This window comes from Hyla sarda, chromosome 11 (assembly GCF_029499605.1).
Source record: "Hyla sarda isolate aHylSar1 chromosome 11, aHylSar1.hap1, whole genome shotgun sequence".
Taxonomy (NCBI): Eukaryota; Metazoa; Chordata; class Amphibia; order Anura; family Hylidae; genus Hyla; species Hyla sarda.
Genome location: NC_079199.1, coordinates 69,288,413 through 69,315,702, shown reverse-complemented (window position 1 = coordinate 69,315,702; position 27,290 = coordinate 69,288,413). Strand labels below are relative to the sequence as shown.

At 42.6% G+C, this 27,290-nt stretch overlaps 1 protein-coding gene and 1 long non-coding RNA gene across 11 annotated transcripts in view; one reads left to right on the top strand and one right to left on the bottom strand.

Moving 5' to 3' along the window:
• ARHGEF11 (Rho guanine nucleotide exchange factor 11) overlaps positions 1 to 27,290 on the top strand; it is a 399,339-nt gene that overhangs the window by 330,438 nt on the left and 41,611 nt on the right. For all 10 annotated transcript variants that reach the window (XM_056546646.1, XM_056546639.1, XM_056546640.1 and 7 more), the window contains 7 exons: positions 3,171 to 3,350; positions 4,112 to 4,159; positions 4,502 to 4,683; positions 4,797 to 4,943; positions 5,033 to 5,112; positions 8,283 to 8,408; positions 8,535 to 8,652. In XM_056546646.1, the coding sequence (XP_056402621.1) occupies positions 3,171 to 3,350; positions 4,112 to 4,159; positions 4,502 to 4,683; positions 4,797 to 4,943; positions 5,033 to 5,112; positions 8,283 to 8,408; positions 8,535 to 8,652 (881 nt within the window). The remainder of the gene's footprint in view (positions 1 to 3,170; positions 3,351 to 4,111; positions 4,160 to 4,501; positions 4,684 to 4,796; positions 4,944 to 5,032; positions 5,113 to 8,282; positions 8,409 to 8,534; positions 8,653 to 27,290) is intronic.
• LOC130295662 (uncharacterized) lies at positions 2,263 to 16,919 on the bottom strand. Its single transcript, XR_008848951.1, has 4 exons — positions 16,829 to 16,919; positions 6,330 to 6,433; positions 4,779 to 4,977; positions 2,263 to 2,446 (listed from the first exon to the last, which is right to left on the bottom strand). It is a non-coding gene; the product is annotated as an uncharacterized LOC130295662 (long non-coding RNA).

The following is a 27,290-nucleotide window of genomic DNA, read 5'->3' as shown; positions in this document are numbered from 1 at the left end:
TTTCTGTGTGCTTTTATATTACATGGAGTATTACATTATCACTACCTCGGACTCATATTGACTTCAAGATCTCACATGTGAAGCGGGTATCGGTATGAAATCTGATGTATGGGTCCAGGGAAGGGGGGGGGGGGAAGAGTTTATTCTAGGATAGTAGTATCTTGCGGACTCCTGTGAATCCACCTTATTTCTTATGTTCTGTTTATTGTTTTGAAAATTTGTTCAATAAAAAATACAGTAACCCCCCGACCTACGATGGCCCCGACATATGATAAAATCGACATACGATGGCCTCTCAGAGGCCATCGCATGTCGATGTCAGCATCGACATACAATGCTTTTATATGTCGGGGCCATCGCATTAACTGCTATCCGACAGCGCAAAATGCTTAAGCTGCTGTCTGATAGCAGTTTAAGCATCCCTGGCAGGTTCGCTCACCTTTTCCCGCTGTTCCGTGTCCACTTCGCGATCCTCCGGTGTCTTGCGCATCTTCTCCAGGGTCTGGGCCTCGCTTTCCAGCGTCATTATTACGTCACTACGCATGCCGCGCCGGCGCGTAATAACGTCACCAGAAAGCGAGGCCCGGACCCTGCAGAAGATGCTGAAGAAGCCGAAGGTTCGCGAAGAAGACACCGGAGCAGTGGGACAGCATCGGGAGCCCCTGGGACAGTATCGGGAGCGGTGAGGACCTGGTCCGGAGCGCCGGGGACAGGTGAGTATAACTTCCTATACTTTACATTGCACGGATCCCTCAACATACGATGGATTCGACAAACGATGGGTCGTTTGGAACGAATTACCATCGTATGTTGAGGGACCACTGTATATTTAAAAAAAAAAAAAGATAGAGGTGGAATCCCCATGATCTAAAACTTATCCCCTATCCTGCAGATAGGATAGGATATGTTTTTCTGTAATTTTAAAGAGTAGCTCCCACCATTTTTTCTGTCCCTACCTATTGCCTTTCTATCCCTAACCCCCTCCCTGGCTTTACATTTTTTTTTTACTAACTTAGAAACTCACCAGGCAGACTTCGCCAGCAGGCGCGAGGTCACTGATGCCTGCTGGGGGGCAACTTCTGTCCTTGGAGGGATAGATGGGATATAGGCAGGGACAGAAAAAAAAAGGATGGTGGGAGCTACTCTTTAACCCCTTAACGACCATGGACATAAATGTATGTCCTGGCTTGGCGGCACTAAGCGCACCAGGACGTGCTCGCATCATACACGGTAGGTTCAGGCTGCTATCAGCAGCCGGCGACCTGCCGGCAATGGACAACATACGCGATCGCGCGGATGTTTCCCATTAACCCCTCAGATGCCGTGATCTGTACAGATCACAGCATCTGCGGCAATGCACATGATAAAATAGATGATCGGATCGCCCACAGCGCTACCTCTGTGATCCGATCATCTGTAATGGTGGATGGAGGTCCCCTCACCTTCCTCCGTCTGTCTCCCGGCATCTCCTGCTCTGGTCTGAGATCAAGCAGACCAGAGCAGAAGATAGCCGATAATACTGATCAGTGCATAGCACTGAACAGTATTAGCAATCAAATGATTGCTATAGATAGTCCCCTATGGGGATATAAAAAGTGTAAAAAAAATAATTTAAAAAGTTGAAAAATGTAAAAATAATAGGTTAAAAAAAAGTGAAAAATCCCCTCCCCCAATAAAAATGAAAATTGTCCGTTTTTCCCAATTTACCCCCAAAAAGCGCAATTTTTTTTATAAACCTATTTGGTATTGCCGCGTGCATAAATGTCTGATCAATCAAAATATAATGTTAATGATCCCGTACGGTGAACGTAAAAAATAAAAAAGGACAAAAATGCTGCTTTTTTGTCACATTTTATTCCCAAAAAAATTAATAAAAATTATCTACAATTTTACATATGCAAATGTGGTATCAATAAAAAGTACAGATGACGGCACAAAAAACGAGCACTCATACCGCCCAATATACGGAAAAACGAAAAAGTTATAGGTGGTCAAAATAGGGCAATTTTAGATTTATCTATGTATATGGTATTGTATTGTCTTTTTTCCCTGCCCCTATCCACACTTAGTTTAGAAGCCTATCTAGATAGGTAGGATCTCCAGTATAGGCACTCGCCTGTATCCTTACCCCCCTCCTTTTGTCAGTTGACACTTTGTATATTTTATATTCTAGTAAAGAATTTTGATTATTCAAGCCTAATTGGTGATTTTCGCTTGTGATATATTGATACAGGCATTGAAACATTCTCATGGTCATTATTATTGTTTTTATTTTTATATGTTTTACTGCTAAATACCCTTTAAATGTCATGTTTACATTGACTTCTTCCTGGCCATAATTCTCCGACTGAGTTTTATTCAGTAAACGGGTGTTAGTCATCTTCATTGGGTTTCTTCTCAACAGTTGTCTTCCTGTTTGTGATGTTTTTTACGGCTCATGTTCATCCTATAATGAAATAATAATATACCCTTGAGGGAACGGATGCTGGTCTTATCTCTGTAAATAATTAGATTAACCTGTTTTGCAATGGATTAAGATTAATTACATGGATGCTTGGATAGTGTGCAAGGCTGCAATACTTGGTGTTAATATAGAAGAGGTAATGTACAGAAGTGTCAGTGCTTGGTAATGGTCAAAGCAATTTAGGGTGAGTTCACACTGCGTTTTCTTTTCCATTATACATATTTGTGTACACTTGAAAAGGAAACTGCGGGGTACAGAACATAAGTGAATTAAAAAAAAAAACATGGTCGGGAAACAGCCACTGAGCAATAACCAGCACCAATGTCTTAGGTGAATGAGGGTTGTCCGATTTATAATTTAAGCTCATTTGTCTGAGCAGCTGGAATATTCTCTTTTATTCCCTGTTATCAGCCATTTTGGGAGGCTGACTGTATGGGAGTGCCCCCTCATCTAATATATCCAGTGATTATTTATAAATAATTTCTTAAACCTGCTGAAAGTATTTCTGCTTGAAGGGAAGGGTCCTCGTGACGTATTTTGCTGCGTATTTGCTACTGTGATTTTTCCTACCCAATGAAGTCAATGGATAGGAAAATGTGCAGCAGCGAAAACACCGCAAAATACGTCAAGTGGACCCTACCCTAAGAAGAATGAATGTATATACAGTAAGAGTCATTACATTCACACCCTATTTTTTATGTTTCAGTGCACGGTCAGAGGTGAAACTGGGACGTTCAGAAAGTTTGAAGGGTCGAGAAGAGCTGAAGAAATCCCGCAAAGCTGACAATGTTCCTCGCTCTCGCAGTGATGTGGACATGGATGCTGCTGCCGAAGCGTCAAGGCTACATCAATCTGCATCATCTTCAGCATCTAGCCTCTCCACAAGGTAAGTTTCATTTCTGAGCAGTCTTTAGCTGAGAGTCACTTCAGCTCTAATGAAAAATGTATAGTAGCAATCCCGACAAAGTAGGAGTGCCCTACTATAATTTTACCAGTGCTGCTCCTTTATTCTGCACCAATCAAATATTGTTAGGCTATCCACAGAGTATGTCATTAAAGGGGTACTTTGCCCCTAGAGATCTTATCCCCTATCCAAAGGATAGGGGATAAGATGTCTGATCGCAGGGGTCCCGCCGCTGGGGACCCCCGCAATCTCTGCTGAGGCACCCCAGACATCTGGTGCACAGAGCGAACTTCGCTTCGGGCTGGATGACTGGCGATGCTGGGCGGAGGCTTTTGACGTCACAGTCACGAGCCGCTCGTGATCTCACGGCGACGCCCCCTCAATGCAAGTCTATGCGACAGGACGTGGTGGCCGTCACACCCCTTCCATAGACTTGCATTGAGGGATGTGGCTATGGGAGGGAGATTGCGGGGGTCCTTTGGATAGGGGGATGAGATGCCTAGGGGTGAAGTACCCCTTTAAGTCCAGGAAATTGTCTTTAGGATTCTACCAGTTTCTAATAATACAGTACTGGATTTTACAGCATTATACAGCCTTATCGTTAAATACTGAGTGCTCTGTTTTTGCTTATGAACAGATCTGTCTTTTAATAAACAAGTTTTTATAACCCTTCTCCATGCCACCAAAATAAGGATTTAGGACAGTTTTACTTAACTTTTACAAACTCTGTGTTTTTCTAACAGGTCACTGGATAACCCAACACCACCCTACACCCCCAAGCTGAGTCGAAGGTGAGAAACAACTGTCCTTTTGTGGGTTACTTACTCTAATAGAGCTGGTGAATGTACTTGGCAACCAGACACCTTGCTGATTGAAAGTGAATAGGAAGACGTTCTTTTGGATGAATAGCTCCAAGTGGATTCAGTTACAGTGAAACGTCTCTAAAACACCTTCGCTATGAGAAGACCACCCTCTTGTCCTTGAACAGATTTTATGTGACAGATTTTCAGTCTACCATACATTATGCATGGTGGCCATGTTCTTTGAGAAGACCACTCCCATAGAAGATCAATTTTTAATACAATTTTGGGTATTCTTCTCCAAGATGTTTCACTGCATTTACTTTATTCCAGGAGTATGGAGTCTCCAAATCAGATTTTTACTGGTGAATCCTTGCTGGCCAACCTGCAAGAAGATGATTTGGGGCATATGTCAGACCCTGAACTTGATGCCCAGAACTGGCAACATACGGTGGGCAGGGAGGTGGCTCAGAATCTTACTGCGAAGGAGAGGGCACGCCAGGAAGTAATACATGGTGGGTACTTGTATGGGTATACTGGGAACATTGATGTATTGCAATTAGCCCCTGAACCTCATAGTTGGTTACTTCAGTGCACTGATTTTACATACCATTTTCTCCTCCTCCAGAGCTTTTTATGACAGAGGCATCTCATCTTCGGGTCCTTCGAGTTCTTGATCACATATTCTACCAGAAGATGCGCAAGGAGAATTTTCTATCAACCGAGGAACTTTTGCTTGTATTTCCTAATCTCCCTGAGCTGATTGAGATCCACAGTAAGGATTTATGTTCTTCTAAGGATTTATTGACCTGAGTTACAGAAGAAAGAAATATACAGTTTCTTACTTGCTATCTTCTCTTTCAGACTATTTAGTAGAACTCATGAAGAAGGTGAGGGAGGAAGGACCAGTTGTCAAGGAGATTGGTGACCTCATGTTGTCTCGAGTAAGTGTTTTTGCTTAAAATTGATACAATTACAGCACTAATTAGCCCTAATAATGATTAAACGCACTTGTGCATTGGTGGATATAATATCATTGACTAGTTGTCACCGTAGTCTGGAAGATATAAAATCTATCAGAAATTGGAAATTGACCTGCACATAGGGATATCTATACTACAGTTTATTTACCTATAGAAGGAATTGCTATGGTGAAACTGGTCATAAAGGTCATCTATGCCAGATGACAATATGGCATATCTTTACCCTTGTGGAGAATGGCCTATCTTTACCCTTGTGGAGAATGCTGGTGCACGTAACACTATTTTCCTGTTGTCTGATTGCCGGGGGACTGACCGCTGGGGCCCCCACAATCTCTGGGCCGGCACCACGGTGTTCTGTAAAAAGTTAAAGAATTTCTAAGGGCCTCTATGTGCTATTTGTCTTGATATTTGTAGGTTCTCAAGGCTAATTATTTAGGACAGTTATTTATTTTCTCCTAGATAATTAGAGTGTTCCTTTGGAACGCTGCTGACAAGATGTAAGGGGCGACCATCCTCTTAGGATGTTGTCACTTGCAAATTTGTGAATATGTTACCTCTCTAGCAACAACTGCTATGCATGGCTGATCTACATCTGCCTTGTCATTATCTCCTTTGTTTTTTTATATTAGTAATGCTAGCAGCAGCCTCGACTGCCATCGGAAACTTTGGGGCCCCTTACACAGCTTGTAGTCTGTAGTTCCCTCACTGTGGCAAACGTTAGATTTTATCTTAGTATCAGGCTTAGAAATATAAAATAATATCATCAGTCCATATTTATTCTGCAGTGACTTATTAATATCACCATGCTGTTACATAGTTACATAGTTAGTACGGTCGAAAAAAGACATACGTCCATCAAGTTCAACCAGGGAATTAAGGGGTAGGGGTGTGGCGCGATATTGGGGAAGGGATGGGATTTTATATTTCTTCATAAGCATTAATGTTAAAGGACATAAAAGGTGCTATATACAGACCAGTATCACTAATACCACCACAATACAAGGGACATATACAGTAATTCCGCCACACCAAGACAAGTACCATTACCACTGACTAACACTGCTATATTGTTATTGAATAAAAAACACTATACAAAAGAGCAATAACCCCTATATAGGAGTAGATTTGAGCTGTACACAGGTGCTGCAGACCATATGTCATTATAGTTACATACTCACAGGGGCGTCTTCTCTGATCTGAGTCGCTCACTTTTCTCTTTGTTTTCCATCTATCCTGGGTCATCATGAAGATTCATCCCGATCACAACTAGTCTTCACTGAATCTGCCAGACAAACATTTTAGGATTCTCGCTACAGCAAAGTCCTCACCCCTATACAAACCCCCTATATTTATTACACTGCCCCATATAGTAGTCCCTTTTGTACTCCTGCATAGTATTAGGCCCCAACATTTTCCTCATACATTATAATGCCCCCTTACATTTCCCCCATATAATATAATGCCCCGTTCATTGCCCCATACAATATAATGCCCGTGTACATTGCCCTCATATATAGTAATGACCCCTCACATTTCCCCTATATTTAATAATGTCCACACACACATCCTACATACATAATAATGCCCCCTCACATTGACCCCATATATAATGCCTCCTTACATTACCCCCATAGGGTATAATGTCCCCTCATATTGCCCCACACATAATAATGCCCCCTCACATGGCCCCCATATATAATCATGCCCTCTCACATTTCTCCCATATATAGTAATGCCCACTCACATGACCCCTATATATAGTAATGCCCCCTCACATGACTCCCATATATAGTAATGCCCCCATACAGAATAATGCCCCCTCACATGGCCCCCATACATAATAATGCTCCTTCACATGGCCCCCATACATAATAATGCCCCCTCACTGGAATGGCATAAACTTAAAAATCTAAAATTGGACTTATATGGCCCTGTACATGGAGAAAATAAAAATGTTATAGGGGTCAGAAGAGGACAATTTTAAGTATATATCTAAATATATTGGGAATCGTAATTGTGTTGACTTACAAAATAAAGATAGCATGTAATTTTAACCGTAAGATGCAATGCGTGGAAAGGTAAACCTTCAATTTTTTTTTTAATTGTGCCCAGCAATTTTTTTTCAGCTGCATTGTAAATTTTGTGGTTAAATAATTGATGTAATTAAAAAAAGTATTGAAAAATTTAAAGACTAATGGCTATTAAAAGACGAAAAATAATGCGAACAAGAAAAATCGCTGTGTCCACTTAGGGTTAAGGAACCATTTTACTCTGTGCACGTGCTGTAAATATTGCGATTGCTATGATTGTCTCTGAGATTTCTGTTCTGTTTGAATAACGTATTCATCATCTAGTCATCTAGTCTACTACTGCTGGTCTGCTCCAAGTTTGCATGTGTCTCTGTCTTTACTGTCTAAGGCTATGTACATTTGGTGTAATTTTTGTGGAATGTCCGCCTATATTTTTGTGGAATGTCCGACAGTAGGCGCTGGCATAAAATGGCGGTAATAGGACTGCTCGGAAATGCTCGTCTTCATAGACTGCAATGCATTTCTGAGTGGATTCTGCAGAAACAAATGACATGTCAATTCTTTTTGCGGAGGCCAGAGCAATGTGACTCTGCTACAGCTGAATTATTCTGCTGGATTTCTTTGGGAAATTCCACCGTGTGTGGTCCTTGCTATTAGTTGTTTGCATAAATCAGTTTGTGAGTACTACTACTCCTCCTATCATTTACAGTCATCCCAAGTGAATGGTTGGTCACTCATTCAGCAAGATTTTGCTTCTGTCTTTGAGTGGCTTCTCAATTGTCCTGCAGCTACTACTACTCACATTCTTATGCAATCATCATGGAGAGTAGTCATTTCTGACTTGATATCAGCTTGTATGCATGTATTTGTGGTTTATTCGAGGTTTACTATCCTGCTCTACTAAGAGCTGGGGGAAACTGAGTACCCGGAGCTATTTTTAGGACCCTATGTAGGTGCAATAGGTGAAGACCTGCTGGTATCCGTACACCAACAAAGCCTATTACAGTTCAGTGATGGTGATATTTGGTTGGGATCATTTACAATCTCTTGCGAATGTGGGATTAAAATTTAACATTAATTTTCTTCTCCATTTCATTGTAGTTTGATGGAACAGCCGGAGAAGAAGTTTGCCAGGAAATAGCCAGGTTCTGCTCTTGCCAAACCATCGCCCTTGACCTCATTAAAATAAAAAAACGTAAAGAAGCTCGGTTCAACCTGTTCATGCAGGTACTTTCCAGCTGAGTTCTGTTTTCTTTCTACTCTATCTAATAGCTTTTGGGTTCTTCATTCATGATAATCACTATCAGTCCTTTGCCTTGCCTTTAATTGGTTCTGATTTTGTTTGTGTTCAAGGAAGCAGAGAGCAGCCCTCAGTGTCGGAGACTTCAGCTGAAAGATCTTATTGTATCCGAAATGCAGAGACTGACGAAATACCCATTGCTTTTGGAGAACATTATCAAACATACAGATGGTAAGAAAAATGCCACCCTAGATCTACATAAAACATTGACACTAAAAAAAAAAAAATCTACATAAAACATTAGTCATTAAATATATATAGATACATAGTTAATACATAGTTGAAAAAAGACAATGGAAAGCAAAAAAAAAAACCTTATGAGCCTCATGGCAATTGCCCCATACCAGGGGCAAATTTTTTTTCAAATATGACAAAAAAAATGCCTGGATCAACGTTCTGCAGCTATAAATCTAGTAACCATAACCTGTAATGTTGTTGTTCTCCAGAAATGCACCCACGCCTCTTTTGAACACCATGACCACTTCATCTGGCAGAAAGTTCCATAGTCTGCTCTTGCTCTTACAGTAAAGAACCCCCTTTTGTGGTGATTTAGAAACCATCTTTCCTCTAGCCATAGAGGATGCCCCCTTGTTATAGATACAGTCCTGGGTATAAGTAGATCATAGGAGAGATCACTGTACTGCCCCTGATTTTTACACACACACATAATTATATATATATATATATATATATAAAATTATATATGACATTTTTATTATATAACAGTTATTAGGTCGCCCCTAAGACGTCTTTTTTGCTAAAATAAATAATCCTACTTCTGATAATCTTTCTGGGTACTGCAGGCCTCCCATTCCCCGTATTACTCTGGTTGCCCGTCTTTGAACCCTCTCCAGCTCCATTATATCTTTCTTGTACACTGGTGCCCAGTATTGTACACAGTATTCCATGTGTGGTCTGACTGGTGATTTGTACAGAGGTAGAATAATTTCCTTGTCGTGGGGATCTGCCTCTTTTAATGCACGCCATGGTTTTATTTACGTGAGCAGCAGCTGCCCGACACTGGTTTTACAGTAAAATTTACTGTTGACTAAAACTTCTAAGGCTTCTTTCACACTGCCGTTGTTACATGGCAGTGTCACGTTCGTCAGGGAGCCCCAGGAGAATAGCGGGAGGAAAAATACATTATTCAACGTTTTTTCCTCCCGCTACTCCTGTCAAAAAAAAATGGTGCCCGATGGACCCCATAATAGTAAATGGGATCTGTCAGGACCCGTTGTTTCCCGTTGTGCTCCGTCAAAAAAAGCAGTAATCCTCAGTGTTTTCCATTTAGTACATAATCCCAGCTTTGATTTTTCCTCCCCATGTACATTGCCTTACATTTATCAGTGTTGAACTTCATTTGCCACTTCTCAGCCCAAACCTCCAACCTATCCAGGGTCATTTTAAAAAATGCACTGTCCTTTATTGTGTTCACCACTTAAATGAACTTAGAATCATCTGCAAAGATTGATACTTTATTATACAACCCCTCTTCTAATTCATTAATAATTATATTAAAACAAAAGACCCAGAACTGACCCCTGTGGTACCCCATTAGTAAGAGTCACCCAATTATGTATGTACCATTAATTACCACCCACACACACTTCCCTTCAGCCCAATCATTCTCATTTTATGTACCAACCTTTTATGTGGCACAGTATCAATTGCTTTGAAAAAAAATCGAGGAGAGAAGAGAAGTTATATTTTTGGTGTGAAAAATATAAAATGATAAAGTAAAAAAGTGGACTATTTATGAGTTTCTTGAGGACCAATATTCTTTTTACTGTGGTCATGTTTCTTCATTACTTGGGGTGATGGATCTGTCTATTCGACCCCACCTAGTTTAATCCATGAAAAGATCCTGTTCAAGCTGGTCATCTGCTTCCAGAACTTATTAAAACATTACTATCTATATAATCTTGGTCACTAAGCTCAGACTTTTGTTCCACTGAACTAGGGCTAATGTATAAATCTCTAAGAAACATGGTAACAATTAGTATAAAAATGCCTGTCCTGTTAAATATGGTAGGCTCTTCTCCCCCAACATGATGGAAATGCCTTGCACATAAGGGTACTTTAGTCCATAAGGTAATGTTGCTTAATAAAGCCTTTCTGGTCTAAAGTTGACAAGGTGATTGGTGCCATATGTCTACAAGCTCTCCCCCATGTTCCCTGCATTCAAAAAGTATACCCAACTATACCCCTTTATTTCCCCCCTCCACAACAGCACCACCAAATAGATGGACTCCTCCTCCTCCAGGAACAAGAAACCTAGAGTATAAAGATGCACCTCCCTCTCTGCCTCAGTGGTTTCCTTTTCTTGCAGGAAGCCTGGAGTAGTCCATGCCTCTGATGGTGTGGATATCGTGACGGTGGGGGGGAGGTCCAGCGGAGGCCTTTTCTCTCCTAGTTGGCAGAGTATTCTGGACCTCCAAGAACCCCCTGGTTGGGGGGTTTCCCTTCTGTGCCCCCAGTTGCGGTATCCCGGCACCGCCGCCAGCCTCCCTTCTTCCTCCGCCTCCTCATCTAAAGTATGTGCGTTGCCGGCCTTTAGTTGCAGGTCAGGCTGAGCTTTTTTTACTTTGATACCTAGCTGGCGATGAGGAGGTCTGGAGCTCCGGCTGAGTCCCGCAGAGAGCTCCGTGGCTGCGGCCTTCTTGGAGGCGGGGCTAAGAGGTCACATTACGTGACGGCTGGGGAGGAGAGGGGCGCACAGTGGATATGACGTCAGACGCCGCAGTCCGGGCCTTCCAGGGTGGCAGTTTTAAAAAAGGAAATCCTTTCTGCTGCCCTGCCTCCGTTGCACAGAGGACAACCATCTGGAAGCTGAAGCTGCAGCTGCTGGCCTCCACGAGGGAGAAGTGTGAAGGAAGATGAGCTCCACTCGGGAGGTTTCGTCCAAGCGGGACCGTGAAGCTTCCAAGACTACTTCCATGGTGCTGTCTCTTGCGGAGGAGTGAGTGTTATGGCTCTTTTTTGTTCCATTTTTTTTCTTATTGTTATCTTATTTCTTAGGCTACTCCTAGGAAAGTGTTTAAGAAGACTAAACATAGGGAATGCCTTATGTGTAAAGTTGCGTTAACACCTGATTACTATAAGCCTAACTGTCCAGCTTGTATTAATAGTATCATTGCTGCAGGTGGGTGCAGGTGTAATTATTAAAAAAAAAAATAATAATTTTTATTTAAATTTATTGTGTTAAATTTTAGAATCCCCGTCATTGATTATGCAGATGCAAGACATGGTTAAGAGCCAGATAGAGTCCGCCCTTAAAGGGTTTCTACCAGTTGTTACCCCTCCACAGCCAGTAATGGCCCCCTTCTATCCCTGGTAATATTGAGGAGGAAGAAGGTTTGATTTCTGTTCATTCTTATTCAGGTATTTTTTTTATCTGATATTGGGTTGTTCAGTTTTTTTTATATACTATGGGTGGTCATAGTTATATATTCCCTACAGGGGATGACTCCCGTTCATCATAGGATGACTTGTCGGAAAAGCCTCTTTTTCTGTCGGAGGATTCTGAGCAATTGATAAGAGCTGTAAGATCCACCATGGTGCTTGAGGAGACTAAAGAGCAGAAGTCTATTCAAGACATCATGTTCAAGAAGACAGAAAACGTAGAGTTTTCCCAGTTCATAGAACCATTTCTCAATTAAGAAAGAATGGGAGACTCCGGATAAGAAAACCTTCATTCCTAGGGCAATTGAAAGAAAATACCCCCTTTCAGAGGCCGACGTTAATTATTGGGATCACCCTCCTAAGATTGATGTGGCAAAAGGCCGGGGAGACTGCAGGGGGCATTCTAAAATCCACAGTCGCTGGTACCACTGTTGCAAGATCCCTGGTGATGTGGGTTGACCAGTTGTCTTCATTTGTGCAAAATGATGTGCCCAAAGAGCAGGCTCTTTCCTTAATGTCTACAAGTAAAAATGCTTCTGCTTTTCTGCCTGATTCATCTATAGATGCAGTTAGGTTATCCTCCAGATCTGCAGCACTTACTAACTCCGCCAGAAGAGCGCTATGGCTAAAAAATTGGTCAGGGAAAGTGGCTATAAAAGTAAGTTATGTGCCATTCCCTGTGAGGGAGAATTTTTGTTTGGTTCTGTCCTCTCTGACGTGTTAGACAAGGATGGGGATAGAAAGAAGGGGTTCCAATCTTCCGAGCCTCCTAGACAAAATTAGCCTTTTCACTTTAAAGGGAAAAGAGGTGGACAGATAATAAATAGAGATACTTTTAAAAAGTGTAAGTTTTCTCATAAGGGGAGTGGCCTTATGTTCAATCAGCCTAGTACTTCCACCAAAAAGCCTGACTCCCAATGACGGGATCTCCGAGTAGGTGGCAGACTTAAGGAGTTTTTTCCAGAGTGGGAAAAAATTTCAAATAGTTCCTGGATAATCCAAACTTCAAGACGTCTCCGTCTGGATTTTGTTAGTTTACCACCTACTCGGTTCTTGGTCACTAAATCCCCTCCAGGACCTACAGGTCAGTCCTCTTTACAGGGAGACGCATTATCCCCTATAGAGAAAGGGTTTTGGTTCCTGTACCTCCACAAGAACAGGGTTTAGGGTTTTATTCTACTCTTTTTCTTGTGGGAAAGCCAAATGGAACATTCAGGGTGATTATTAATCTTAAACCTCTGAATCGTTATTTGATTTATAATCTATTTAAAATGGAGACAATAAAATCCACAGTTAACCTTTTGTTTAAGGATTGTTTTATGTCATCTTTAGATTTAAAAGATGCATACCTTCATGTCCCTAATCACATAGATTATCAGAAATATTTAAGGATTGCAGTTGTTGTAAATTTTCAACTCTTTCATTTACAGATTTTTGCCCTGCCCTTTGGTATAGCCATTGCTCCTAGAGTTTTTACAAAGGTAGTTTCAAAAATTGCAGCTCATATTCGGGAGGGAGAAGGGCTTTTTATTCCCTATCTAGATGATTTTCTTCTGGTAGCAGAATCAGAAGTTAAAGTAGAATTTTTTTTCCTCCCATACTATTGAAATCCTCCATAAGTTGGGCTGGATAATTAATTGGGAAAATCCTTCCTTATCCCTTCTCAATAGAAAGTATTTTTTTGGTCACTTTGTTTGACTTGTCAGTACAAAAATCTTTTTTTTTACCTATAGCTAAGATAGCTGGGCCCATTTCCAAACTCAGGTTTTACAATTAGAACTCCTTGGGACTTGGGATGGTTCCCAACAGGATTTGGATAGACGTATTGTTTTGCCCCTCAAGTGCTGGCTTCTTTAGACTGGTGATTAGTGAGTGATAACCTTTCTAAAGGTGTAGATTGGGTTTGTCCGGACCCTGTTGTCACATCACTACTGATGTCAGTCCTTGGGGAGGGGTGCTCATTTGGATAACCTTTAATTTTCAGGGCCTTTGAGAAGAGGTGATTGATAAATCCTCTAAGTTTAAGGAGCTTTTAGCAGTGTCTAGGGCTCTTGAATCAGCTAGTGACTTCATTGGGGGCTCTAATGTAAAGATCTCGGATAATACCACCACTGTGTCTGACATAAATAGACAGGGAACTACGAGAAGTCCATCCCTTTATGAATTTGTCTTTCAGGTCCTGTCCTTTGCAGAACCCCATCTAAAGACAATATCTACAGTGCATATCAAAGGGGATCTCAATTTCAGGGTAGACTTTCTAAGCCACCATTCAATTCTTCAAGGAGAATGGCGGTTGAATGCTAAAATTTTTTTGTCAAAATCACAGACCTATGGGGATCCCCTCAAGCAGATCTTTTTGCTACCAGGCTCAACAGACAGGTCAGAGACTTTTTTCCCTAAGTCCAGCGGACAGTCCCTTAGCGGTGAACGCACTTTCTCAGACTTATGGTTGGGGCTTGGCCTATGCCTTTCCTTCCCTAGCTTTAATTCCCAGAGTCATAAGAAAAATCAAAGAGGGCAGAGCGTCAGTCATCCTAATCGCCCCATTCTGGCTACAGAGAACATGGTTCTCCTGTCTGAGGACAATGTTTCTAGCAGATCCCTGGGTTCTCCCAGAAATCCAGGACCTTCTCAGCCAAGGCCCGGTCCGCAACCTTCATCTGATGGCTTGGCTCTTGAAAGAATAATCTTGATAATCAAGGGTCTGTCAGACGCTGTTATATCCACTTTACAATACAGTAGAAAACCAGTGACTACAAAGATTTATTTTAGAATTTGGAAATTTTTTTCATTTTCATTCTACCAATTTTGATTTGGACAGGCCAAATTATGCCTTTTATTCTTGATTTTTTACCAAAAGGACTTGAGAAAGGATTAAGGGCGGTCACCCTCAAAGTAAAAGTAGCTGCTTTAGGGTCGTTATATGTCCAGAAGATCGATAATCATCCCTGGGTGGTGAGATTTTTTAAGTCTGTTACCAGAATGCAGCTATTTAGTCCACCAGCTGTTTCTTCTTGGGTTCTTACTTTGGTGCTTAACTCTCTCTGAGCCTTTGTCTTCTATACCATTGAAGATTTTGCTGCAAAAAACTGCATTTCTTATAGCTATCACGTCTACCAGGAGAGTAGGGGAGCTAGTGACCTTATCCACTAGATAACCCTATCTTCAAATTTTAGATGATAGGATTATTTTAAGACCTGGTCCTGTTTTTTTTTTTTTACCTAAAGGTTGTTTCAGATTTCCATTGATCTCAAGAAGTTGTCCTTCCGTCCTTCTGTGCGAATCCATCTTCAGGAGGTGAAATTTTGTTCCACATGCTTGATGTCCGAAGATGTGTTAGAGTATTTAGAAAGGAGCAAACATTTTTGGGAAATCAGATAAATTGCTTGTTCAGTTTGCAGGTCCCAATAGGGGAAATAGTGTCAGAGCAGATACTATTGGCATATGGGGTTAGGCAGGCCATTGTTGCAGCTTATTCCTCTGCAGGTCTGTCTCCTCCAGCCAACCTGAGAGCCCACTCTACTAGAGCAGACACCTCATCATGGGCAGAGAAAAGAGGTGCTTCTGTTGCTCAAATCTGTAGGGCGGCTACTTGGTCATCCCCACATACTTTTTTTCTGCACTATAGGCTCAGACTGATGATCTATCCCCCTTGGCTTTTGGGCGTAAAGTTCTTCAGGCGGTGGTCCCTCCCTAATACTTCTCTGGTATTCTCTCTGGTGGTGCTGTTGTGACGGGGTGGTAAGCCGGTAATTACTCACCGGTAATTCTATTTCCTCGTAGTCACAACAGCACCACATACTATTCCCACCCTTTTTCTTGTTCTTCTCCCATGTGGTGTGTTCACTGTAGAGTTGCAAAAATAGTATGTATAGTGTATAGTATTGTATAGTGTTGTTTTCTAACTTTATGTAGGATGCTTCTTAACTCCTTGGGGACGGAGCCCATTATAACCCTAAGGACGGGAGCATTTTTTGCAATTCTGACCACTGTCACTTTAAGCATTAATAACTCTGGGATGCTTTTTCTTTTCATTCTGATTCTGAGATTGTTTTTTTTCGTGACATATTCTATTTCATGTTAGGGGTAAATTTTTATTGATACTTGCATAATTTCTTGGTGAAAGATTCCAAAATTTGATGAAAATTTTTTAAAGCTCTCTGCTTGTAAGGAAAAGCAGAAATTCCAAATAAATTATATATTGATTCACAAATGCAAAATGTCTACTTTTTATTTTATCATAAAGTTGACATGTTTTTACTTTTGGAAAACATCAGAGGGCTTCAAAGTTCAGCAGCAATTTTCAAATTTTTCACAAAATTTTCAAAATCTGAATTTTTCAGGGACCAGTTCAGCTTTGAAGTTGATTTGAAGGGCCTTCATATTAGAAATACCCCATAAATGACCCCGTTATAAAAACAGCACCCCTCAAAATATTCAAAATGACATTCAGAAAGTTTGTTAACCCTTTAGGTGTTTCATAGGAATAGCAGCAATGTGAAGGAGATAATTCAAAATCTTAATTTTTGTATACTCGCATGTTCTGGTAGACCCAGTTTTTGAATTTTTACAAGGGGTAAAAGGAGAAAAAGCCCCCCAAAATTTGTAACCCAATTTCTCTTGAGTAAGGAAATACCTCATATGTGTATGTTAAGTGTTCAGCGGGTGCAGTAGAGGGCTTAGAAGGGAAGGAGTAACAATGGGATTTTGGAGAGTGAATTTTTCTGAAATGGTTTCTGAGGGGCATGTCACATTTAGGAAGCCCCTATGGTGCCAGAACAGCAAAAAAAAATACACATGGAATACTATTTTGGAAACTACACCCCTCAAGGCACGTAACAAGGGGTCCAGTGAGCCTTAAAGGAAAACTGTCACATATTTTCTCCCGCACTATCCACAGGTATTGGTGGATAGTGCGGGAGATGCTGATTAAAATGAGCCCTACCATGGTTTGCTCCGTGCCGCCGTTCGCCCGCAATTGTAGTTTTAATCTCTGTGTATATCCTGCTGTAACTGGCTTCTGCGGGCTAACGGACACTGACGTCAGCACCGCTCATGAATATTCATCCCTCCCTCTGGTTAGGAGCGGCGAAGAGAGGGAGAACAGGAGGGATAAATATTCATGAGCGGCGGGCGCTGACGTCAGTGTCCGTTAGCCTGCAGAAGCCCCGCCTTTGCCAGTTACAGCAGGATATACACAGAGATTTTAACTACAATTGCGAGCGAACAGCAGCGCGGATCAGACCAAGGTAGGACTTGTAATCAGCGTCTCCCGCACTATCCACCAGTACATGTCGATAGTGCGGGAGAAAATATGTGACAGTTTTCCTTTAACACCCCACAGGTGTTTGGCGACTTTTCGTTAGTCGGATGTGCAAATGAAAAAAAACATTTTTTTCACTAAAGTGCAGTTTTTTCCCCAAAATTTACCATGCATATCATAATGGGAGAACATGCCCCCCAAAATTTGTAACCCCCATCTCTTCTGAGTACGGAAATACCCCATTATAGGGCATAAAATGCTCTGCGGGCAAACTACAATGCTCAGAAAAGGAGGAGTCACATTCGGCTTTTGGAAAGCAAATTTTGCTGAAATGGTTTTTGGGGGGCATGTCGCATTTAGGAAGCCCCTATGGTGCCAGAACAGCACAAAAAAACATGGCCCACTATTTTGGAAACTACACCGCTCAAGGAATGTAACAAGCGGTACAGTGAGCCTTAACACCCCACAGGTGATTGACAAACTTTCGTTAAAGTGGGACGTGAAAATGAAAAATTAGATTTTTAACACTAAAATGCTGGTGTTACCCCAAACTTTTTTCATTTTCACAAGGAGTAATAGGAGAAAATGCCCCACAAAATTTGTAATCCCATTTCTCTAGAGTAAGCAAATACCTCATATGTGGATGTAAAGTGATCTGTGGGTGCACTAGAGGGCTCAGAAGGAAAGGAGCGACATTGGGCTTTTGGAGAGCGAATTTTGCTGAAAGGATTTTTGGGGGCATGTCGGATTTAAGAAGCCCCCATGATGCCAGAACAGAAAAGAAAAACCTACAGAAGTGTTTCCCAAACAGGGTGCCTCCAGCTGTTGCAAGACTCCCAGCCTGCCAGGGCAGTCTATGGCTGTCCGGCAATACTGGGAGTTGTGATTTTGCAACAGCTGGAGGCTCCGTTTAGGAAACACTGCCTTATGAGATGTTTTTAATTTTTATTGGGGGGGGGGGGACGTGTAAGGGGGTGTATATGTAGTGTTTTTTACTTTTTTGTTTGTTAGTGTAGTGTAGTGTTGTTAGGGTACATTCACACAGGCGGGGGTTCACAGTAAGTTTTCCGCTGGGAGTTTAAGCTGCGGTGGAAAATTTGCCGCAGCTCAAACTTGTAGAAGAAAACCCAATGTAAACCCGCCCGTGTGAATGTACCCTTTACAGCTGTTGCAAAACTACAACTCCCAGCATGTACAGTCTGTCAGTGCATTCTGGGAGTTGTAGTTTTGCAACAGCTGGAGGCACACGGGTTGGAATCACCGAGTTAGGAAACAGACTCTAGCTCAGTGTTTCCCAACCAGTGTTCCTACAGCTGTTGCAGAACTACAATTCCCAGCATGGCCAGACAGTCAGGGATGCTGGGCGTGTAGTTCTGCAATATCTGGCCCTTCAGGTGTTGCAGAACTACAACTCCCAGCATGCCTGGACAATCTGGGCATGCTGGGAGTTGTAGTTATGCAACAACTGGGAAAGAACAGTTTGGAGACCGCTAAGTAGTGGTCACCAAACTGTAGCCCTCCAGATGTTTCAAAACTACAACTCAAAGCATGCCCAGACTGTCCAAGCATGCTGGGAGTTGTAGTTCTGCAACATATGAAGGGCCAGATATTGCAGAACTACACGCCCAGCATCCCTGACTGTCTGACCATGCTGGGAATTGTAGTTTTGCAACATTTGGAGGGCTACAGTTTGGAGACCACCATATAGTGGTCTCCAAACTGTGCCACTTCAGATGTTGCAAAACTACAACTGCCAGCATGCCCAGACAGTCAGTGCATGCTGAAAGTTGTAGTTTTGCAACATCTGGAGGACCACTACACAGTGGTCGCCAAACTGTGACCCTCCAGATGTTGCAATGCTACAACTACCAGCATGCCCAGACAGCCTTTGGCTGTGTGGGCATGCTGGGAGTTGTAGTTTTTCAGATTTTAGAAGGCCACAGAGAAGATCACTTACCGCAATCTTCACTGCAGCCTTCTCCAAACTTTCCGGCCGCCACTCCTCCGGCGTCGATGCCGCCGCTGGTCCAGGATGCCGTCGCGCCATGCTCCCCCCTCGCCGCCCGTATTCCCCCCTCTCTGCCCCGACATTGATTGGTGGGCAGAGATGGGGAAATGAACTCTAACCCCCCTCCTGCCATTGGTCACAGCCTCCTGATGGCAGGGGATAGGAGGGGGTGACAACACTGCCACCTCGCTCCTATCCTTTAGGATGGTCGGAGCTGTCTCTGACAGCTCCGATTATTCTTATTTTCCGGGCGATCGGGTCACCAGTGACCCGATTGACCCGGATCGCGGCAAGTCGCCGGTCTGATTTCAGTCGATTTGCCGCGATCACTGACATGGGTGGGGGGGGGTTGGTCTCAGGACCCCCCCTAGGCATTGCCACGGGATGCCTGTTGATAGATATAAGCAGTCATTCCGGTCCGATCACTGCCCAGCGAGTTGCGGTGATTGGAAATTCGGAGGGCGTATGAATACGCCCTCAGTCCTTAAGTGACGGGACGTGAGGGCGTATGCATGCGCCCTTCGTCCCCAAGAAGTTAAGGCTCCGTAATTCACTGAGGCAGAGAGGGACGTGCATCCTTTTCATACTCTAGGTTTCCTGTTCCTGGAGGAGGAGTCCATCTCTCTGGTGGTGCTGTTGTAACTTCGAGGAAATAGAATTACCGGTGATTAATTACCAGCTTTTCCAGGTGTAGGTAGAAATAAAGAAAATACGTGCTAACAGGATCAAGAAAGTATACTATACCTTGTCTCTATATATGTTGTCAAACATGATATATGCCAGATATATGCAGGATAACAAATACAAATGAATTTACAAATTGAGACTGTAACATGTCCACAGATTATCAATTACATACCTTCCTCACACTATTTATGAACATGAATGGTCACTGCCTTATCAAGTTCATCATTGCAGTAAAAACTGCAGCATGTTTAGTAACAGTGTAAGCCATCCCTAAACTCCTGGGGTCGGAATAAATTGCAACTCATCACATACTGTAAATTTTCACCAATACAGAGATGTTAAATCCATCCTCTTATTATATCCCAGAAGAAATAAGAAAGAATTACATCCAAAAATATGGAACATCAGGAAATATCCTTAATTTGGGTCCCTGTGCACATGAAAATGGTACGGTTATATATAGAAGCCCAAAGAACCTGCAACAGATCACGAATATGTGAAAATCAGATCATGGCGGAGGTTCTTGCTCGAAGGCTGACAAGTGCCCAACACAAAAATCCAATCGTTTTCTCTGGCCCATTCAATGCCTATAAGTTTCAAATTTGTGGTGTCACCTACGTGGATTTCTCTAAAATTCCTAGTTAAAGGGGTATTCCAGTGGAAAACAACTTTTTTCAAATCAACTGGTTCCAGAAAGTTGAACAGATTAGTGAATTACTTCTATTAAAAAAATCTTAATCCTTACAGTACTTATCAGCTGCTGAACGCTCCAGAGGAAGTTGAGTTGTTCTTTTCTGCCTGACCACAGCGCTCTCTGCTGACACCTCTGTCCATGTCAGGAACTGTCTGGAGCAGTAGAGGTTTGCTATGGGGATTTGCTCCTACTCTGGACAGTTCATGACACAGACAGAGGTTTCAGCAGAGAGCACTGTGGTCAGACAGAAGAATTTCACAACTTCCTCTGGAGTATACAGCAGCTGATAAGTACTGGAAGGATTAAGATTTTTATATAGAAGTAATTAACAAATCTGTTTCTTGAGCCAGTTCATATAAAATAAAAGTTTTTTTCCACTGGAGTACCCCTTTAACTAGGCATTTTAGAGAAATTTAAAGGGCCAGAAAAAATGATTGGATTTTTGTGTTGGGCACTTGTAATGGAAAAATGTAATAATGTTTTCCACCGAAGTACCCCTTTAAGGTTAAACATTTAACCCCTTTAAAGTTTAACTGTACAATCAGTATATAGTACATTTCATAAACTGCAAGTAGCTAAATAAATCAAATTACTATTGCAGTTTGTGTAGCTATTGATTTTATACTTCTTCCCTGTCATACAGCTTAAGAATTAAAGGAGTAGTCAGCTGGAAAAAAAATTAAACCAACTAATGCCAGAAAGTTAAACAGCTTTGTAAATGACTTATACTTAAAAATCTTAATCCTTCCAGTACTTATCAGCTGCTGTATGCTCCAAAGGAAGTTCTTTTCTTTTTGAGTTTCCTTTCTGTCTGACCACAGTGCTCTCTGCTGACACCTCTGTCCACATCAGGAACTGTCCAGAGCAAGAGAGGTTTGCTATGGGAATTTGCTCCTACTCTGGACAGTTCATAAAATGGACATAGGTGTCAGCAGAGAGCACTGTGGTCAGACAGAAAGGAAATTCAAAAACAAAAGTGACTACCTGTGGAGCATACCCCTCCCATAGACTTGCATTGAGGGGGGCGTGGCGTGATATCCTAAGGGACGTGGCCGTGACGTCACGACCCCTGCAGCCAGCATTCGGAACAAAATGTTCTGAATGCTGTCTGCAAAAGAAATGTTAAAAAACCCTTGGTCTACTGCCATCATTAACCTCTTAAGGACCAGGCACGTACTCATACGTCCCTGCACCCTGGGTCTTAAGGACCAGGCACGTACTCATACATCCGTGGGAATTGGGGACCGGGGTGACTGCTGACATCTATCAGCAGGCACCCCGTGCAAATGCCCATGTCGGTGAATTCACACTTGCGATTTGCGCGATTCCGGGTCATTCCGGGTCTATGGTGACGAGGAATATAAGGGGGATAGCGGGTGTCCAAAACACCCACGATCCCCCTGAAGAGATAGAAGTGAGGTGGCAGGGGTGCCACCTCTCCTATCCCTGCTATTGGTGGTCTAGACGCGACGACCAATAGCAGATCGGGCACGGGGGGGTTAATTTTCAATTTCCCCGTCCTGCCCACCCACAATAGGTGGGGCAGAACGGGGAAACCGAAGAGGACCGGCGCCAGAGTCCACTTGCCAATCTGCGGAGGCTGCGGGCGACGATCGGTATCTGAGATCGGCTGGCGGCGATGTCATACCGCAGGCTCCCTGGATCCGACAGAACATCTAGCAACATCTGGAGGGCTGCAGTCCGAGACCACTATATAGTGGTCTCTATACTGTAGCACTCCAGATGTTGCAAAACTACAACTTCCAGCATGCCCAGACAGCTGTTTGGGCATGCTGGGAGTTGTAATTTTGCAACAGCTGGAGGGCTACAGTTTGAGACCACTATATGGTAGTCTCTGAACTATAGCCCTCCAGATCTTGCAAAACCACAACTCCTAGCATGCCCACACATGTCTGTCTGGGCAAGCTGGGATTTGTAGTTTTGCAGCATCTGGAGGGCCACAGTTTGCAGTGGTCTCTATACTGTAGCTCTCCATATGTTGCAAAACTGAAAATCCCAGCATGCTGGAAGTTGTAGTTGCGATCCCTCCAGCTGTTGCATAACTACATCTCCCAGCATGCTCTTTGGTGATCAGTACATGCTGGGAGTTGTAGTTTTGCAACAGCTGGAGGCACACTGGTTGGAAAATATTGAGTTAGATAACAGAACCTAACTGAATGTTTTCCAACCACTGTGCCTCTAGCTGTTGCAAAAGTACATCTCCCAGCCTACATGGTCTGTCAGTACATGCTGGGAGTTGTAGTTTTGAAACAGCTGGAGGTTTGCCCCCCCATGTGAACGTACAGGGTACATTCACACGAGCAGGCTTACAGTAAGTTCCCCGCAAACTCCTAGCAGGGAACTCACTGTAAACCTCCGCCAGTGTGAATGTACCCTAAAAACACAACACTACACTACACTAACACATAAGAAAGGGTAAAACACTACATATACACCCCCTTACACTGCCCCCCCCCCCCAATAAAAATGAAAAACGTATTGTACGGCAGTGTTTCCGAAACGGAGCCTCCAGCTGTTGCAAAACAACAACTCCCAGCATTTCTGGACAGCCACTGACTGACCAGGCATGCTGGGAGTTTGGCAACAGCTGGAGGCACCCTGTTTGGGAATCACTGGCGTAGAATACCCCTATGTCCACCCCTGTGCAATCCCTAATTTAGTCCTCAAATGCTCATGGCGCTCTCTCACTTCGGAGCCCTGTCGTATTTCAAGGAAACAGTTTAGGGCCACATATGAGGTATCTCCGTACTCGGGAGAAATTACACTACAAATTTTGGGGGTCTTTTTCTCCTTTTACCCCTTATGAAAAGGAAAAGTTGGCCTGTTAGTGTAAAAAAAAAAAAATATGTTTACACTAACATGCTGGTGTTGCCCTTTACTTTTTATTTTCACAAGAGGTAAAAGGAAAAAAAAGACCCCCAAAATTTGTAACGCAATTTCTCCTGAGTAAGGAAATACCCCATATGTGGGTGTAAAATGATCTGCGGGTTCATAACAAGGCTCAAGAGTGAGAGAACTATGTACATTTGAAGCCTAAATTGGTGATTTGCACAGGGGTGGCTAATTTTACAGCGGTTCAGACATAAACGCAAAAAAAATAAATACAGACATGTGACCCCATTTTGGAAACTACAACCCTCACAGAATGTAACAAGGGGTATAGTGAGCCCTAACACCCCACAGGTGTTTGAAAATTTTTCGTTAAAGTTGGATGGGAAAAGGAAAAAAATTATTTTTTTCACTTAAATGCTGGTGTTACCCTAAATTTTTTATTTTCACAAGGGAAAATTTGAAAAAAAAAAAACTAAATTTGTAACCCCATTTCTTCTGAGTAAGAAAATACCCCAAATGTGGATGTAAAGTGCTCGGCGGGCTAACTACAATGCTCAGAAGAGAGGGAGCACCATTGGGATTTTGAAGAGAAAATGCGTCCAGAATTGAAGGCAAAGTGTGTTTACAAAGCCCCCATAGGGCCAGAACAATGGACCCCCCAACATGTGACCCCATTTTGGAAACTACACCCCTCACGTAATGTAATAAGGGATGCAGTGAGCATTTACGCCACACAGTTGTCTGACAGATTTTTGGAACAGTGGTCCGTGAAAATGAAAAATTAAATTTGGGGGGAAACACACATTTTAGTGAAAAAAAAAAAAAAAATATATATATATATATATATATATATATATATATATATATATATATTTTTTTTTTTTTTTACATATGCAAAAGTCGTGAAACCCCTGTGGGGTATTAAGGCTCACTTAATTCCTTGTTATGTTCCTCAAGGGGTCTAGTTTCCAAAATAGTAGGCCATGTGGGGTGTTTTTGCTGTTCTGGCACCATAGGGGCTTCCTAAATGCAACATGCCCCCAAAAAAAACCATTTCAGAAAAACGTACTCTCCAAAATCCCTTTGTCGCTCCTTCGCTTCTGAGCCCTCTACTGCGCCCGTCGAACACTTAACATAGAAATATGAGGTATGTGCTTACTCGTGAGAAATTGGGCTACAATTACAAGTATAATTTTTCTCCTTTTACCCCTTGTAAAAATAAAAAAATTGGGTCTACAAGAACATGCAAGTGTAAAAAATTAAGATTGTGAATTTTCTCCTTCACTTTGCTGCTATTCCTGTGAAACACCTAAAGGTTTAAAACGCTGACCGAATGTTATGTTGAATATTTTGGGGGTTGTAGTTTTTATAATGGGGTCTTTTTATGGGGTATTTCTAATATGAAGACCCTTCAAATCCACTTCAAACCTGAACTGGTCCCTGAAAAATAGTGAGTTTGAAAATTTTGTGGAAAATTGCTGCTGAACTTTGAAGCCCTCTGGTGTCTTCCAAAAGTAAAAACTTGTCAATTTTATGATGCAAACCTTAAGTAGACATATTGTATATGTGAATCAAAAAAAAATTTTTATTTGGAATATCCATTTTCCTTACAAGCAGAGAGCTTCAAAGTTAGAAAAATGCAAAATTTTAAATTTTTTCATCAAATTTTGTGATTTTTCACCAAGAAAGGATGCAAGTTACCGCAAAAATTTACCACCATGTTAAAGTAGAATATGTCAGGAAAAAACTATCTCGGAATCAGAATAATAACTAAAAGCATTCCAGAGTTATTAAGGTTTAAAGTGACAGTGATCGGATGTTCAAAAAATGCTCTGGTCCTAAGGTGTAAAATGGCCTGGTCCTTAAGGGGTTAAAGGGGTACTCCGGTGGAAAACTTATTTTTATTTTTTTTAAATCAACTGGTGCCAGAAAGTTAAACAAATTTGTAAATTACTTCTATTAAAAAATCTTAATCCTTCCAGTACTTATTAGCTGCTGAATACTACAGAGGAAATTATTTTCTTTTTGGAACACGGTGCTCTCTGCTGACATCACGAGCACAGTGCTCTCTGCTAACATCTCTGTCCATTTTAGGAACTGTCCAGATCAGCGTATGTTTGCTATGTGGATTTTCTCCTACTCTGGACAGTACTTAAAATGGACAGAGATCACTGTGCTCGTGATGTCGGCAGAGAGCTCTGTGTTCCAAAAAGAAAATAATTTCCTCGGTAGTATTCAGCAGCTAAGAAGTACTGGAAGGAGTAAGATTTTTTTATAGAAGTAATTTACAAATCTTTTTGGCACCAGTTGATTTGCAAAAAAAAAAAAAGTTTTCCACCGGAGTACCCCTTTAACCTCTTAAGGACCCATGAAGTACCGGTAAGTTGAACGCTGCATCTAAAGTGAAAGTAAAACAATGGCGGTTAGCTCAGGGAGCTGTTCGGGATCGCCACAGCGAAATCGCGGCATTCCGAACAGCTTACATGACAGCCAGAGGGTCCCTACCTGCCTCCTTGCTGTCCGATCGCCGAATGACTGCTTAGTGCCTGAGATCCAGGCGTGAGCAGTCAAGCAACAGAATCATCGATCAGTGGTTTCCTATGAGAAACCACTGATCAATGTAAAAGATTAGTGTGTGCAGTGTTATAGGTCCCTATGGGAGCTATAACACTGCAAAAAAAAGTGGAAAAGAAAGTGAATAAAGATCATTTAACACCTTCCCTAATAAAAGTTTGAATCACCCCCCTTTTTCCCATTTAAAAAAAAAAATGGAAACAAAAATAAACATGTGGTATCGCCGCATGTGGAAATGTCTGAATTAGAAAAATATATTGTTAATTAAATGGCACGGTCAATGGCGTACGCGCAAAAAAATTCAAAAGTCCAAAATAGTGAATTTTTGGTCATTTTTTAACCCCTTAAGGACAATGGACGTACTCCTACGCCCCCGTTTCCGAGTCCTTAAGGACCGAGGACGTAGGAGTACGTCCTGTCCTTTCCCGGCCCCCCGCCGCTAGCCGGAGGGGAGCCGGTGCCCGATGCCTGCTGAAATGGTTCAGCAGGCATCGCGGCATATCGCCCAGGGGGGTCATTATGCCCCCCCATGTCGGCGATGGTCGCAGATCGCTGGACAATTCAGTCCAGCGATCTGCGGCGATTCCGGGTCAATCGGGTCTCCAGTGACCCGGTGACCCGGAATTACTGGCCACGAACAGCTACGAACAGCTAGAGCCTGCAGGGGTGAGGTGGCACTGGTGCCACCTCACGATCGCCCTGATTCGTCGGCCGGATTACCGGCCGACCAATCAGGGCGCCTGCTGCGGGTGTCACTCCCGCACCCGCTCCGCCCCTCTTCCGGAGGACGTGAGCGGGTGTGGGACGTGCACCCCTGGTGCTGGGGACCCCGATCCCCGGCGTTAATGTTGGGATCGGGGCCCCAGGAGCGACGACGGCGGCTGCGGCGGGACTGACCTGTGCGGCGATCAAGCAGCAGCAGGAGGTGAGTGACAGCCTCCTGCTGTTGCTTAGCAACAGCTCCCAGCATGCAAAAAGGGCATGCTGGGAGCTGTAGTTATGCAACAGGAGGAGGCAGACCACCACAACTCCCAGCATGCACTTATGGGCATGCTGGGACTTATGGTTTTGCAACAGTTTCAGTTTTGGTCACCTGTCCATAAAAGGGACACTGCGGAGTTGGAAAGGGTGCAGAGACGCGCGACTAAACTAATATGGGGCATGGAACATCTTAGCTATGAGGAGCGATTAAAGGAGTTACAATTGTTTAGTCTTGAGAAGAGACGTTTAAGGGGGGATATGATAAACGTATATAAGTATATTAATGGCCCATACAAAAAATATGGAGAAAAACTGTTCCAGGTTAAACCCCCCCAAAGGACGAGGGG